Source organism: Podarcis raffonei, chromosome 5 (genome assembly GCF_027172205.1).
Source record: "Podarcis raffonei isolate rPodRaf1 chromosome 5, rPodRaf1.pri, whole genome shotgun sequence".
NCBI classification, from domain to species: domain Eukaryota; kingdom Metazoa; phylum Chordata; class Lepidosauria; order Squamata; family Lacertidae; genus Podarcis; species Podarcis raffonei.
In genome coordinates this window covers 59,197,365-59,210,469 of record NC_070606.1, presented here as the reverse complement: position 1 = coordinate 59,210,469, position 13,105 = coordinate 59,197,365, and the positions used below count along the sequence as shown (strand labels likewise).

The 13,105-nt window shown below is 47.7% G+C and overlaps 1 protein-coding gene across 3 annotated transcripts in view; it reads left to right on the top strand.

The window, feature by feature from the left end:
* The first annotated feature begins 555 nt into the window (after positions 1–555).
* KCNIP2 (potassium voltage-gated channel interacting protein 2) overlaps positions 556–13,105 on the top strand; it is a 103,292-nt gene continuing 90,742 nt past the window's right edge. Inside the window, exon 1 of one of the 3 annotated variants that reach the window (XM_053389435.1) lies at positions 556–1,280. In XM_053389435.1, coding sequence (XP_053245410.1) covers positions 1,208–1,280 — 73 coding nt within the window. In that variant the 5' untranslated portion in view covers positions 556–1,207. The remainder of the gene's footprint in view (positions 1,281–13,105) is intronic. The other 2 variants (XM_053389437.1, XM_053389434.1) reach the window with 2 other exon arrangements.

The window sequence follows — 13,105 nt, the reverse complement described above, 5'->3', positions numbered from 1 at the left end:
CCAGCATCTGAAATCCATCCAGGGCAGGTGTTCTCTTAGCTTAGCTATTGGCCCTCTGACAGCTGCCCGCTGTCTGGCTATTGGGCCTCCTCAGTGAGGAACTTCCTTTAGTCAGCGTGTCCCATATATCCCTACCACCAGCCTTTCTAGCTGGTCTTAGGACTTGCCACCTGGCAAGCTCCTGCGCCCTTAGAGGATGCAACAGGCAGAATTCAACCGGTGAAGCAACTCCACCCCAAGGACTGGTTCCTTCTAAGACCTCGGAGTCCCACCTGCTCCTCTGAAAGCTTTCTAGAGCGGATTGTACTGGCGAGGGCCGTCGGCGAAGCGTGCGCACGTGCGGCGCTACACAGCGCGCACTGGGCGCAGGGAGGCGCCTTCGGCATGGCGAAGTCTCAACGGTGGGCCCCACCCCCGGCCTCTGCGAGCGCGGGTGGACGGGCTTGATTTGCATAGCACCCGGCCGGAACTCTCCCCTGTTGCTTGCGGCTCCTCTGCTCCCGGATCTCCGCGCGAGGCCTGGTGGGCGGGTGCGCGCCTCGCCTTGCCCCCGAGGGGGCGGCCTCCCTGCGCGCCTTCGCTCTGCAACTGTGGGAGGGCGTCGAGGAAGCCACCTCGCGACGCCGGCGCGCGTATTTGTACACCGGCGCACGTGTCTCCCGGCCTCAGGAGACACGTGTCTAACTGACCCCCCCCCCACACTTTTTTTCATTCCTCAGTTTCCCAGCCGGCGTGCACGATAGAAAACCCCACCCTCCCCTCTCGGGAAAGAGAGTGTTAGTTCCAGCGTGAAGCGCCACCCTCGGCGTGGGGCGGTACAGAAGACGGGAAGGACCAGGCGCGGAGTCTCGCTCGCCTCAGGGGAGGCAATCTCCTTCTCCCTTAACCCGGTGTAGAAGCCCGCCCGTGTGAACGGGAGGAAAGCGGCTGTGCGCAGAAGCTGGCGGGGGAGGTGGAGAAGGCAGTCGGAGGAGGAGGAGGGGAGAGAGCGGGCGCTCGCTTCTCCTGTTGCCGGGGAGCTGGACGCCGCTTGCCCCGGCCCCGCGCCCCGCCGGGAGGATCTGCCCAGGGCGCCGGGGGGAAGGAGGGAGGGAGGGGAGGGAGGAGCTGGATCCCGGGCGCCAGAGAGGAGGACAGCTAGGCGAGAGGAGGCGCGCAATCGGTGCCCGTCCCGTCCCAGCGCCCCGGGGCGTCTCCGCTCCGCAAGATGCGCGGCAAGGACAGGAAAGAGAGCCTCTCCGACTCCCGCGACCTCGACGGTTCTTACGACCAACTAACCGGTGAGTTCCTCCCGGGCTGGCAGGGCGCTCGGCTCGGGGGCGCTGCGGGAAAGGGTAGCATCCCTCTAGCGGCAGACTACCTGGAGCAGGGTAGAGGTCCCGGGTCTAAAATGTTCCGTCTGAACTTCACACACGCACCAGTGGCCCTTTGTGCGCCCTCGCCACTCTCTTGGGCGACCTGCAGTCCCTGTGCAAACTTCCACTTAGCCAAAGTGGGCGCTTGCTCGATGTCGACTTCGTCCCTTGAAATCTGGCCCCGTGGCTTACCTAGGGGGCACCTGGAGCATGTTGGCTGGAAGAGTGTGTGTGTTTGTGTGTGTGTGTGTGTGGTACATGCTGGAGAAATGAGTCTTCTTTATTTAGCGTTGGGAGATGCACCTTGCTCCAGACAATCAGAACTATTTGCTGCCTGGATTAGGTGTGGTGCCCCCTTTGCAAAACTAAAGCGAATTCTTGATGACTAGTCTCTCCCAACTCCCGTGTCCAAGTCAAGGTAACGTGACTGAATGGAAGGACCCACTTGAGAGAGGCAAGTGAGCACCTGGAAGATAACACAGAAGGGGGTTCATTTGCCTTTGCCCTTTGCCTACTCCAGACACCAAGGTAAAGCATCAAGATGCATCTCAGGTGTGTCTGGCTTACTAAGGGAAGGCATGCCCCCTGGGGCCTTCGTGGTTTCCCCACACATGGGAAAGGGCCTAGTAGATAAGGAACCCCTTGCACAGGGGACTAGCAAAATCCCTCCAGAGGCCTGTAGCTCTCCATGGTGCTGGTTTTTGTCGAAGGCACTGGGTCCTCTGCTATAGCTGAGTAGTCCAATTTTCGCTGCGCCTGTTGCCCCTAAATGTCATTTAAGCAATTCAGTGCCTGCAAAATGGGCTCTTCACCCGCAGAGATGTGATGAAAAGAGATATTTTGAGCTGAGTAGGAATTCAAAGCCCACACAACTTTCCCATTTCTCCAGTGACTTTAACACGTCCATATGGATTTAAAATCAAAATCAAGTTAAAAATAGAGTGCCTCCCAGGCTGCAACCTTTGATTGCAGAGCCTGCTGGGGAGACGCAAGCATTGTGCTGCTAATTCTCTGCTGTCCAGGTAACAGCCTTGATTTCACAGTACCCTGTTCAGCAGGCAGATTTCCGTGTGCTCTTTTCATATGAAGGAAAGCGAGACACAGTTAGAAGCAGGAAATCTCTGCTTTCCAAAGTGAGCTCTGCTTCACAATTACTAGTGAAAATGAGTAATTTCTCTTCATTGTCGTTGCTGTTTCTGGATGTCATCATGGATTCATTCTCTGTCTCCTCATTTTCCTTTACAATTGGACAGAATTCTCTCTTGGAACTAAACTTCACGTATAAAGCTGCTGCAAAGGAAATAGGGGGTTATTCAATTCCGTTTTACTCAAAGGATTGAACATTACAGCACTAAGTTAGGATCATTTATTTCAGTGGGTCTACTCTGAGTACAACTTAGTTGAATACCACCCAATATGTTTCAGTTTTTAAAGGGATTTGTCCGATGAATAGGTTTGTCTTTTAAGTCAGTTGGTGTACTTGCTTCTGGTAGGTTAGGATCAGATCCTGTCCCTTCCATCTGTCCTGCCCCATCATTTTCAGGTACAACTTCATATTGAATCTTCTGTCACCAACTCCCTTGAGTCATTCATCCCCATCTTTGTAGTCTCTTCCCAGACACAGCTGCTGTATGTGTCCTCGGTAGGCAGTTAGTCAGAAGACTAAACAAGAAATGAAGGGAACAGAACACTTGCTATGGAGCTAGTCAAACCATGTGGCTGAAGATCACATAGAGCTACTGTCACCTGCACTGAACGTGCAGCAAAATATGACCTCCCAGTAGACTTGCAAAGAAAGTGCAGTGGGGGCTGAGTTCTCCTTGTCTGACAGTGCTGTGCTGGCACTGTCCCTTTATCTGCAGGGTGCCTCTGCAGACATCATGCAGGGCAGTGATGGGGACAAAAGGCAGGTCTGTTTGCTTCACTAGACTCAGGTCAGGGCTGCTGTGCAAGTCCACATTGTGACCTGACATACCCTGGTTTAACCATCTTTTCAAAGTTTTCTTAGGAATGTAATGAAGCACAGTGTTGGTCGTGTGTAGAGAATTCACTAGGCCAGATCAAAACAGGCTGAAGTCATTAAAAAGTTACCTTGTGTTGATGAGCATGCTAAGGATGGTTGTGTGAACTGGCACACAGTGAGAAGGCAAATAAAGTGCCTGTGCTTATCCACACTTTTTCTTGTCCCATTGCCTTCCCTTTAGCGCTCTTTAACTACTTATTGGTGCTTAATTGCAGCAGTCAGTTTGTTCTGATTTAAAGCTAAAGAATGAATTTTCCCTGGGAAAGGAGTGGGGCAAGGGGAAAACTGCTCAGTCCTGTGCTTTCTAGGCATGGGGCAAGCACAAGTGTGGATGTGCCCTCAGTGTCTGTGTGTGCACGGTGCTTCCAGACACACTTCATTCTGGAAGTGCCTGACAGCCTTAGCTATCCTGAACAGAATGACTTTGGGCTTGAGAGTACCTAAAAAGCATTATGATGTTCTGGCCAAGGATTGTATTCACATTCATCACTGTGCCTGTAGCACCGAGCAAGATATTATTGGAACGCCAATAAAAATGCAATACACTTTCAGTGCTGCTTCTGGCTAACTCAGCAACAACCCTACTTTTTCCAAAGGATGTTGGAAAGCATTCTTGAATCAATAATCTGGCTAGACCCTTTACTTGGTCCAATCTCATCTCCAAGTTATGCAGGTTTTACTTTCCTAAAAGAAACCACAGAATGGTTAAGCTATCACTTTGAGGTTGTCATACGAGAAGTTGGTCCACAGTGGGTACAGATCTGACCCATCAGCTGTATCCAGTTTTCCACCCCTGAGTTATAGAGTGCCCTCTTATTTCTAAGCCATTGGTTGCTATTCTAAAACTGTAGTCTTAAAACATTGGAAAGCAACTGTGCACAAGCAGCCTTCTCATTTCTGTGCAACTTTTTGTAATGCAGATCTGAACAACTTTCAGAATGCCACTGCCACTACCACAATTCTTGATGAGTACCTTGCATTGGAGGAACATGAGTTTAGACTCTTCTGTTTAGTGTCTGCACAAGTGGGTGTCCAGTTTGGTTGTTTTCCACATTGCTTTCCACCATTGCCACCTGGAAATCAAAACCCTATAAAAAGCACCTGGAGCCATCACAAATGCTACAAGTTGCTGCTTTGTGTGAGGAAGAGGGTGAATTCTAGGCACTTCAATGTAACAGAAGTGTAGGAATATACGAAGCTGCTTTATAGTGAGCCGGATTATTTGCCCGTCTAGCTCTGTGCTGTCTGCACTGATGTGCAGTGGCTGTCTAGGCTTTCAGATAGGGGACATTTCCAATCCTATCCTACCTTGGGATTAAACCTGGGGTCTTCTTCCTTCAAAGCAGATGCCCTGTCACTGAGCCACGGCCCATTCTTCTGTCGTACAAATCTGAACCTGAAAATAAAGTATTAGACCCTTGCTGTTGCTGTTATTCTGATCTGTTCCACTGCTGTAGCCACCGGTATCAAGGCCAAGTTGTACCTGGAATAGGTCCATTGAAATGAAGTCAGGACCAATAATTTCTGTGGGTCTACTCTGAGGAAAACCTTGTTGAATTGTACCCAATAGGTTTAACAAGAGATGGTGGCAATATGACAGAGGCATCATTGACCGCAGCATACATGTATTTCTTTCGTCTCACTATGGTTCTGGTGAAATGAGTCCTGCAGCTTCTTGAAGCACTGTAAATACATGTGAAACATCTTCAATCATAAACAACAGCAAAGCACAATCTCCCACCCCACTCAGTTTGTAAAGTCTTCTCCAATCAAGTGTCTTCCAGATATTTTGTACAACAATGATCATCCCATCAGCTGTACTAACTGGAACTGAGGAAACTCATAGCCCAAAATATCTGTAGGATACCCAGTTGAAGAAGGTTGGAGTATGCTATGGGCAGATGTGGCCCTCTCATGTGGCCTTACATTTCTGCTAAAACCATTGGCTGGCTTTGCCTCATTATGCCCCCAGCAGGGACCACAAACACTTTGTGACTGGTTCTAACCACACTGCACTGTTTGTGATTTATTTCACAACTCACAAGGTGCCTCTTGTGAAGTAGGCAGAAATGTGAAATACCGATTGGTCATTAATTCCAAGTTCTGGTGGTTCATGATTTTAAAACATCAGACCTGCCAGGGTTAAAGATGTAGTCGGTCGCCCATTCTTGGTAGCACCTACTTTCTGGTCACCATTTTGCCTCAGCCATACCTTGCTTCCCCCTGAGCCTCCATCCAGTAGGCTTCTCCTCGCAAATCCTTTGCCATGTTGTTGACGCAGAACAGCTGTTGTGCTCAACCCCAGAGACAGTTGCATTTTGGCAGCGGGTGAATGATCACTATAGAAACAGCCTACATTGTGCTTTGGGACCCTGTCAAGGCATAAATTTACTTCACTCCATTACAGTGACAGGTAAAGAACTGCAGTAACTCATATTGCCTCTTCCAAACCACCTACTGGGGAATGCCAAGCATATTAATGTATATGATCGCAAAGTAGCATCTGGCCTGATCCCCCTACAGCCCACAGAGGGGTTGTGATTAAAAACCCTTTCAGCATGAAATGTAAGGCCGCGCAGGCAGCCTGGTCCTGTCAGTGTGAGGGAGGAGAAAGCGAGGTGTGATGATCGCCCTCAACTATTTGTCTGCCTGGGGAAAAGACAACGGAGGCTATGGTATTTTAACAACTTTTGGCATTTCATGCGCTGTGTGGCTACCAGCGAGCTTTAAGCCCTGTAGGAGGCAACAGTATGAGCCAGAATTCTTTTCTTATCTATCCAAATAGCACACGTTGACGTCTCCCCTCTTTTTTCTACAGAAAACAGCTTATTGTCTGGCCTAAATATGAGAGATCTGATTGTTGTGCATACAGTATACTTAAGCAGCACGTAAGATGTGTGTGCATGCGTGCGGTAGAGTATGATTGTGTGTGTTACTGGTTATGTAGCAAGTGGTGTGTGCATGAGGCAGAATTAGTGTGTGTGTGGAGGTGCCCCCCCCTTTCCCCCATCTTACCCCACCCCCTTCCAGAGTTCTTTTGCTTATGCTGATATAGATTTGCTGCTGTATTTTGACACCCTGTTTGTTAACATAAAATCTTGTAAATGTCTTCCTTGAACTGGCTAATTTCACCCCCAAAGGTCCATGGGCATATTGGCCCCTGTATGCAGGAGCCTCCCCACCACCACCCATTTGGTTTTATGGTGGAGACTACTCAGAGTAAGTGGGTAGAAAAGCTGATCTGGACGAAACTGAGCCGTGAGTGGCCCAGTGCCACGAGATTTCCAAGGACAAGTATTTTGCCCTATAGGGATGCTGCGCCTTATGAATTAAACCTTGTGCTGTTTGGGTCCATATATACTGCATGTCACCCCTTCTCTCTGTGCTGTGCCCATTAATTAAGTTTCCGTCTCTCTCTCTCTTTTGCTCTCCTGGCTTGGAAACTCCCTTGTTTTAGGCTGATTAATTGAATCTGATTTGTGACTGTTTCACCTGGCTCTGAGTCAAGATGAGGTGGTGGTTCTTTGTGATGTGCAGGTGTATGTGTGCAGCAAAGTGCCTGGGGGCTGCTGTTGTGGTCCAAAGCAGATGGCTTGTGGGGGGTTTCGAGGTGTTGAGCAGAGGCTGGTCCAAATCAGCTGGGCTTGTCTCCAAGAGGACGTGGATAGAGGGTGAACAGGGCCTGTGTGCCAAAATCTGTGCTTTTGGAGAGGGTCTGAGGAGCCAGTGGCAAAGCACTGGTTCCAGCAGCCAAGCTGAAGATGGGTTGGAAGGGGTTGTCTGGGGCTATATTTTCCAACTTGTGGCTTAATTTAATTTCATCTGAAAAGATGGTTTTGTACAGATTCTAGAAGGACAGAACAAAAGACAGACGTTGTCTTTCTTAGCCTGTCTAGTGAAGCCCCATTGACAGGGGATTGGTTTTGCAAAATTTCAACCTTTTGCAAAATTTCAAGCTGCAGGATTTCAACCTGCCCACGTTAATCAGCAACTCGGCAGAAATTCTGAATTAGCAGAATGGACCATTTTCTTGTTGCCATCACCTGTGCAAAATGAGGTTTTCATGCTGCTTGTGTCTTAGGGCTGTTACAGGAGTGCTAGTGTGCTCCATTAGTGTGCTGCTTGCAGTCACATTTCCCAGCTGGGTCCACTCCAGATGTTTTGGACAACAGGCATGCTGGCCGGAGCTGTAGTTGAAAACATCTGGAGGGAACCTGGTTGGGGAAAACACTGGATTACAGTTTTGAGCCTGATCATATTATGAAGGCAAGAAGATTTCTAAGCATCCAGAGGGGCTTTCGGACATGATGCACAGTGACACTTGGGTACCACTGGGGCTTTGCTAGTGCAGGAGCCAGGAAAACTAAAGAACTGCAGCTCAGGATAGTGGAGCTATAATAAAAGCAACAGAAAAAGTAGTCCTGGGGTAGTTTGAGGTGGTCTGACGGGGCTGATCCAGCTCCCAAATACTGGTCCATCCAGATGGGAACATTCCTTAGTGCCTGGTTCATGTTTGGGTGCTTACAGACTCCATAGCACCCCAGATCTTAGTCATCTTTGTGATACTCTTTATGTTCTTTCACGGGGGTGGAGCCTGGAGGAAGACAGAGCCACAAAAGGCCTCAGTTTGATCCCAACCTTTCGTGAAGCAAGCTGCTAACACAGAGCTGTCTATGGTTCAGCAACATCTCAGCCTTGCCTGGCTTCCTTCCTTTTCATAGGTTCCAGCACTGGACCAGACATAGGTGGTCTCTTCCTCCCTACCTTTGGATGGGTGGGGGGCTCTTTTGGGGGAAATTCTGAGGGACCCTTCTGCCAGGGCTAAATCCAAACCTTTGTCCCCTGTTGGCTGTGTGCTAGACACCCTTGCCTTTCAGATGCAAGCAAGTCATCTCACCTAACTGGACTGGCAGGGAAGTGAAAGTAAGCAGAGAGCCTGGATCAATCTAGCAATTTGGGATGAATTCCTGAGCGGTTATCATTTTGGACGATCAGGCAGTGGCGTAGCGTGGGTTGTCAGCACCCGGGGCAAGGCAAGTAATTTGCGCCCCCTAACCCGTGAGCCAGGTAGGGTTAGAGAGCTGCGAGTGCGAGCGCGCCCCCCCAGATGTTGCGCCCGGTGCGGCCGGCCCCCCCTGCACCCCCCACGCTACGCCACTGCGATCAGGAAGATATAAAAGGAGTTTAAAGCATAGTAAAGGACATCCAAAGTGCTCAGCTAGAAGCACAAGGAATGGTTCCAAAGAAAATAAGGTGCAGATGCTGTGTGGGGGGTTCTGGTGCCAACATTGCACCCTCCCATGGGTGAAACGCATCAGCTGCTCAAGAGTCTGGGATTCCCCATATTTGCCATATGGATGGATTAGGTGATCAGAGCTTGGCAGTTAGGTATGAGCGCTTGTGTGGCTTATGGGCTCCTGGGAAGGAGCAGTCCACCCCCACGCTCTCCCTGATCACAGACATATCCAAGCGGAGCTGTCACCTGCTGTGTTGCAGAAACTCAGAATCCATGCAACAACAACAAAAGGCTAGAAGGGGTTAAGCATTAAAAATCATTCTTAGCCAGCCATCACTCAAACAAAGGATGGAAGGTAGGAATAGTTTGGGTTGCAAAGGAGAGGGAAGTACCATTCCTGACCTGCTAAGAGATGTGGCTACCCAGCTGGATTCCAGGTGGCCCTTTCCTGCTTATGCGTTCCCTGAAAGATACTAATACCCCGACGGAGTTATTTCTTAAGAGCTCAAAATGAGATTAATAAAATGAAGATTACCCATTGGGGAAGGTTGGGACGGGGGAAAGGCAAGGCAGATTGGCCCAGCTTTTCCGATAGGCTGGAGTTTCTCCCCCTCCTGCTTTCCTTTTTATCAGCAGTGATTTCATTAAGCAAAGTGCTTTCACTTTGGTTTAAGGCAGATTGCTACACTGAGAAGCTGGTGATTAATCAGCCGGGTCTGGTGGCTTTCTCCCTTCTTAGGAATTGTAGGAACAAAGCTATGCAACAGGGGCTCTGGGGCTTTTGAGGGGGTCGGGACACAATTTTGGATAAACTCCATGGCCTCCTCCTCTAACATGTGTTGGTTTACGTGGAAACTTGGGACCTTGTTATCCCCACTAATCAGCAATTATCTGTAGGCAGTAGAACCTCAAGAACGATCCATCTGCAGGAGAGCCAACCACCGGTGCCGAACATGACAGCCATATAAAATCAGGATCCAAGCCATGCAATCTTCTTCTCCTGGCTTTTTCTGGGCACTGGCAATTTGCGCTGTTTACAACTGCCTGCATCTGGTGGATTATTCCATTTTAATTGTACAAGCTAGAAGGGGCCAACAAAGCTAGGGAGGGCCGGTGGGCAGAATCCCAACTAAGTCCTAGGTGACTTCTGGTGCAGCGCTTTCTCCATCTTAGACTGTGTACACATTACCAGTTAAAAATGCAGTGGGGTCCTCCTTTTCTCAACTCAGATCAAAGCTGGTTTGTGGGGAGACACATCCAAACACAGTATCTCATGAGAAACAGCATGATAGGTATGGACTGTCGCTCATGTTGCCCGTACATCACTGCATTGGGAGTGCTCTGCACACAGAGTGAATGGGAGGGTGTACACAGGGCTTTTGTTTCTCATCTGTTAAATGGGAGTAATAATTACCTAGCCTATCTGCAGGGTTCTTGTGTGATTAATGAACGAAAGACGGTGAAGCAGTGATGTTGCTGGAAACCCCAGGAGGGAAGAGTGCTCTTGTGCTCAAAGTTCGCTGGCTGGTTTCCCATGGGCATCTGGCTGGTTGGGGTGAGAACAAGATGCTACACTAGATGGGCCATTGGCCTGATGAGAATAGCCAGCTGGGGTCTCACATTGGCTAAGCAGCCGGCTCTTCCTCTCCTCTTAATGTGCAAAATGTGCTAGTGCGCCTCCCATTCATGCTCAGACTGTGCGTAGGGTTTAACTGCTCTCCAGGCTAGGAAGAAAATGAGTTACTTGCCAGGATAAAATGGAAATAATGCAAAATGTGTACATTTCTCAGTTGATGCAAAAGTAAAATTGGCCTGAGAGCGAGGGTTTAGGATAGCGCTGAAAAGGGAGGCAGGGTCAATATTGTGCAGCTGGAGAAAATCTGACCAGGGTGCAAAGGCATTGTGTTAATGTTGTGATTTCTGAAAACAGGCAGTTTATATTGCTCTCTGTTTGCTGCGACATCATGTCTGGCCTTTCTTGCCCTTTGGCACGGATATGTCTCACCAGAAAATTAAAAGGTCTTGGGCTGCGAGTCCCAGTTTTCTCACTATCAGTGTGGCGTTTGGTAACAAGGTACTTTCATTCCATACAATGTCTCTGTTAACAGTTATCTGCCTGATTCTCTACACAGAGATGGGTTGGAGCTCTCTTCTTAAGAATCTGGGTGAGACATTCACAGTAAGGAATGTTGTGAGTTGCTTCACTGCCATAATGCATTTGGTTTGCTTTGAGCATGCAGAAACAAAAAGCATGATATATCAACAGTGAACTCATCCTCTGTAGCCAAAACAGTAGCATCCACGCACAAAAGGAAGGTATCACCAGACATTGGGGGAGCCACAATGTTTGCAGAAGTGCAAAAAAGTAATTTTTAAAAAACTTAAAGGGAAGGGAAAATTAAAAAAACAGCCCATTGAGGATTGACAGAGGTGGAGGAATAGAATATCCTGGAACAAGGTATGGGTTGCTGCTTGAATCTGGAATAGGACTGTTCCACATTTTGTTGCAGCCCCCGTAAAGACTTCATCTGCTTCCTGTTCTTCACTTCTCTCAGCTGCACACTTTCATTTGGTGGTATATCTTGACTGTGCCAAGAAGGACGACTTGGCTCTCCTCCTCCTCCATTATCTTAGGCATTGTACTTAGGCATTACCCGCTCTGTGTGTGCATCTTCGCTCTGCCCTAGTTTTGACTGATGTTGTGGTTGGAGGTGGGGGCAGGCAACAATAGTGCTGTTCCCTAATTTTTGCTGGTCTTACAGTGAAGCACACCAGGGGTTTTCCCTCCTGTTCCCCTCCCTGCATTGATCTGCCTGGCCAAAACTCAGAAGTGGGTTTTGCTGGCTAATTTGTCTTCATATTGTCAGCTACAACTGCAGAGGCCAGAGCCGTTTGTCTCTTCATTCAGGGGAGGCTCTCTGTAACAAAAGCGTGATGAACCCTGACATAGATGCACCTGTAGAATTGTGTCCTCTTATGGGTGCCTCTTTCTGACAACCCCCCTTTACTGCCCTTAATGGTTCCCTCCCCCCCCCCCCAGTTCTTTCTCAGGGCTCGTCTGCACTTCATCTGCACAGCGCTGGGTTTGTAGGGTTTACTCTATCTTTACACGGCACAGCCTGCTGTTGTAATGCTTCAGATTCTGAGAGGATCTTGTGTTTGCACAACAGTGAGCTCTCCTGTGCCAGAAAGGCTGCTCTGGGCTCCATTGAGGTTTCCTTCCTCCACCCACTGGCAGGTATTGCACTTGCCAAGGCAGTCATACAGATCATCCTTTATTATCCTTTTTAAAAGTTGCATGTGGGATTGTGGCATTGTGCAAAATGCATGAATAAATCTTTCATGGAAATGGGCAGTGACACAAATCCATAGTCATCCAGGAGGTTCTGTAAAGCAGGCAGCAGTTGGGCTTGTTTGGGCGGACAGTCTCTTCCCATACTATGAAAGAAAATGGATAGTCAGCACAAGGAAAGCCAAGGCCAGGTGAAATAAGGATCACCTGGGAAATACAGAGAACTGGACTATCAGGAAATTATTGAAATCCTAATGACAAAGAGTTTGAACAGTGTCCCACATAACCTTTGTGGAGCTTTAAATAGATTTTATTTTATTTTATTCATTTTTATTTTTATTTTATTTTATTTATTGCAATGCATTGCATTGCATTGCAAACCACTCTGTGGGGATTTCTTTATCCCGAAAGGCAGCCTAAATACTTTAATAAATAATAAATCAATTCATTATAAATGAAATTGAATTTAGATTCACAGTATAGGCACAATTTAAATCAGACTTATGCCAGCTACATTACTGCCCTGGAGATGTTTGGGTTGAAAGACAGAATACTAATTCAATTAACAACGCCAACAACAACCTTTTTACAGGCATATGTCAAGGGCTCAGCACCTCCTTTTAAGTATTTGAATCCGTTATGTTTACATGGATATTTCCCCAGCTTCCAATAACATTTGCTCTCTTCCCTCATAGGATTTTCATATGTTTCTGATGCTCTGTTTTAGAATATTTTTAGACAATGCCTTGTATTTTTTTTAAAGCACAATATATACAACAATGTACAATTTAATAACACATAAATTAAACTAAGTCATTATTATATTGTAAATTAATCTGAAATAATCTTAATTCCTCCAGCATCATGTCTCTGTATAATAAATTTAGGATCAATGTTGTATTCTAGATTTAAAATGATGGTTCAGTACATAAATACAGAGGCAAAATTCAGAGCTTACTAGCAACCACCTTTTTAGGTTTTCTGTAAACTGGGGAAGACATCCATGTTGGAAGTTCAATTCCTTGCTTAGCCATGAAGCTCAGTGGAAATTGCCTTGCTCTTGCCCTCTCTAATCTGCTTCATGGGGTTGGTACAAGGATAAATAAAATAAGAAATGTACAAAAAAAATATTGCTGAAAAATGTTGTTGTTGCTGCTGCTATTGGCAAGCCTGGGTAGAAACTGCACTGGTCATGTTTT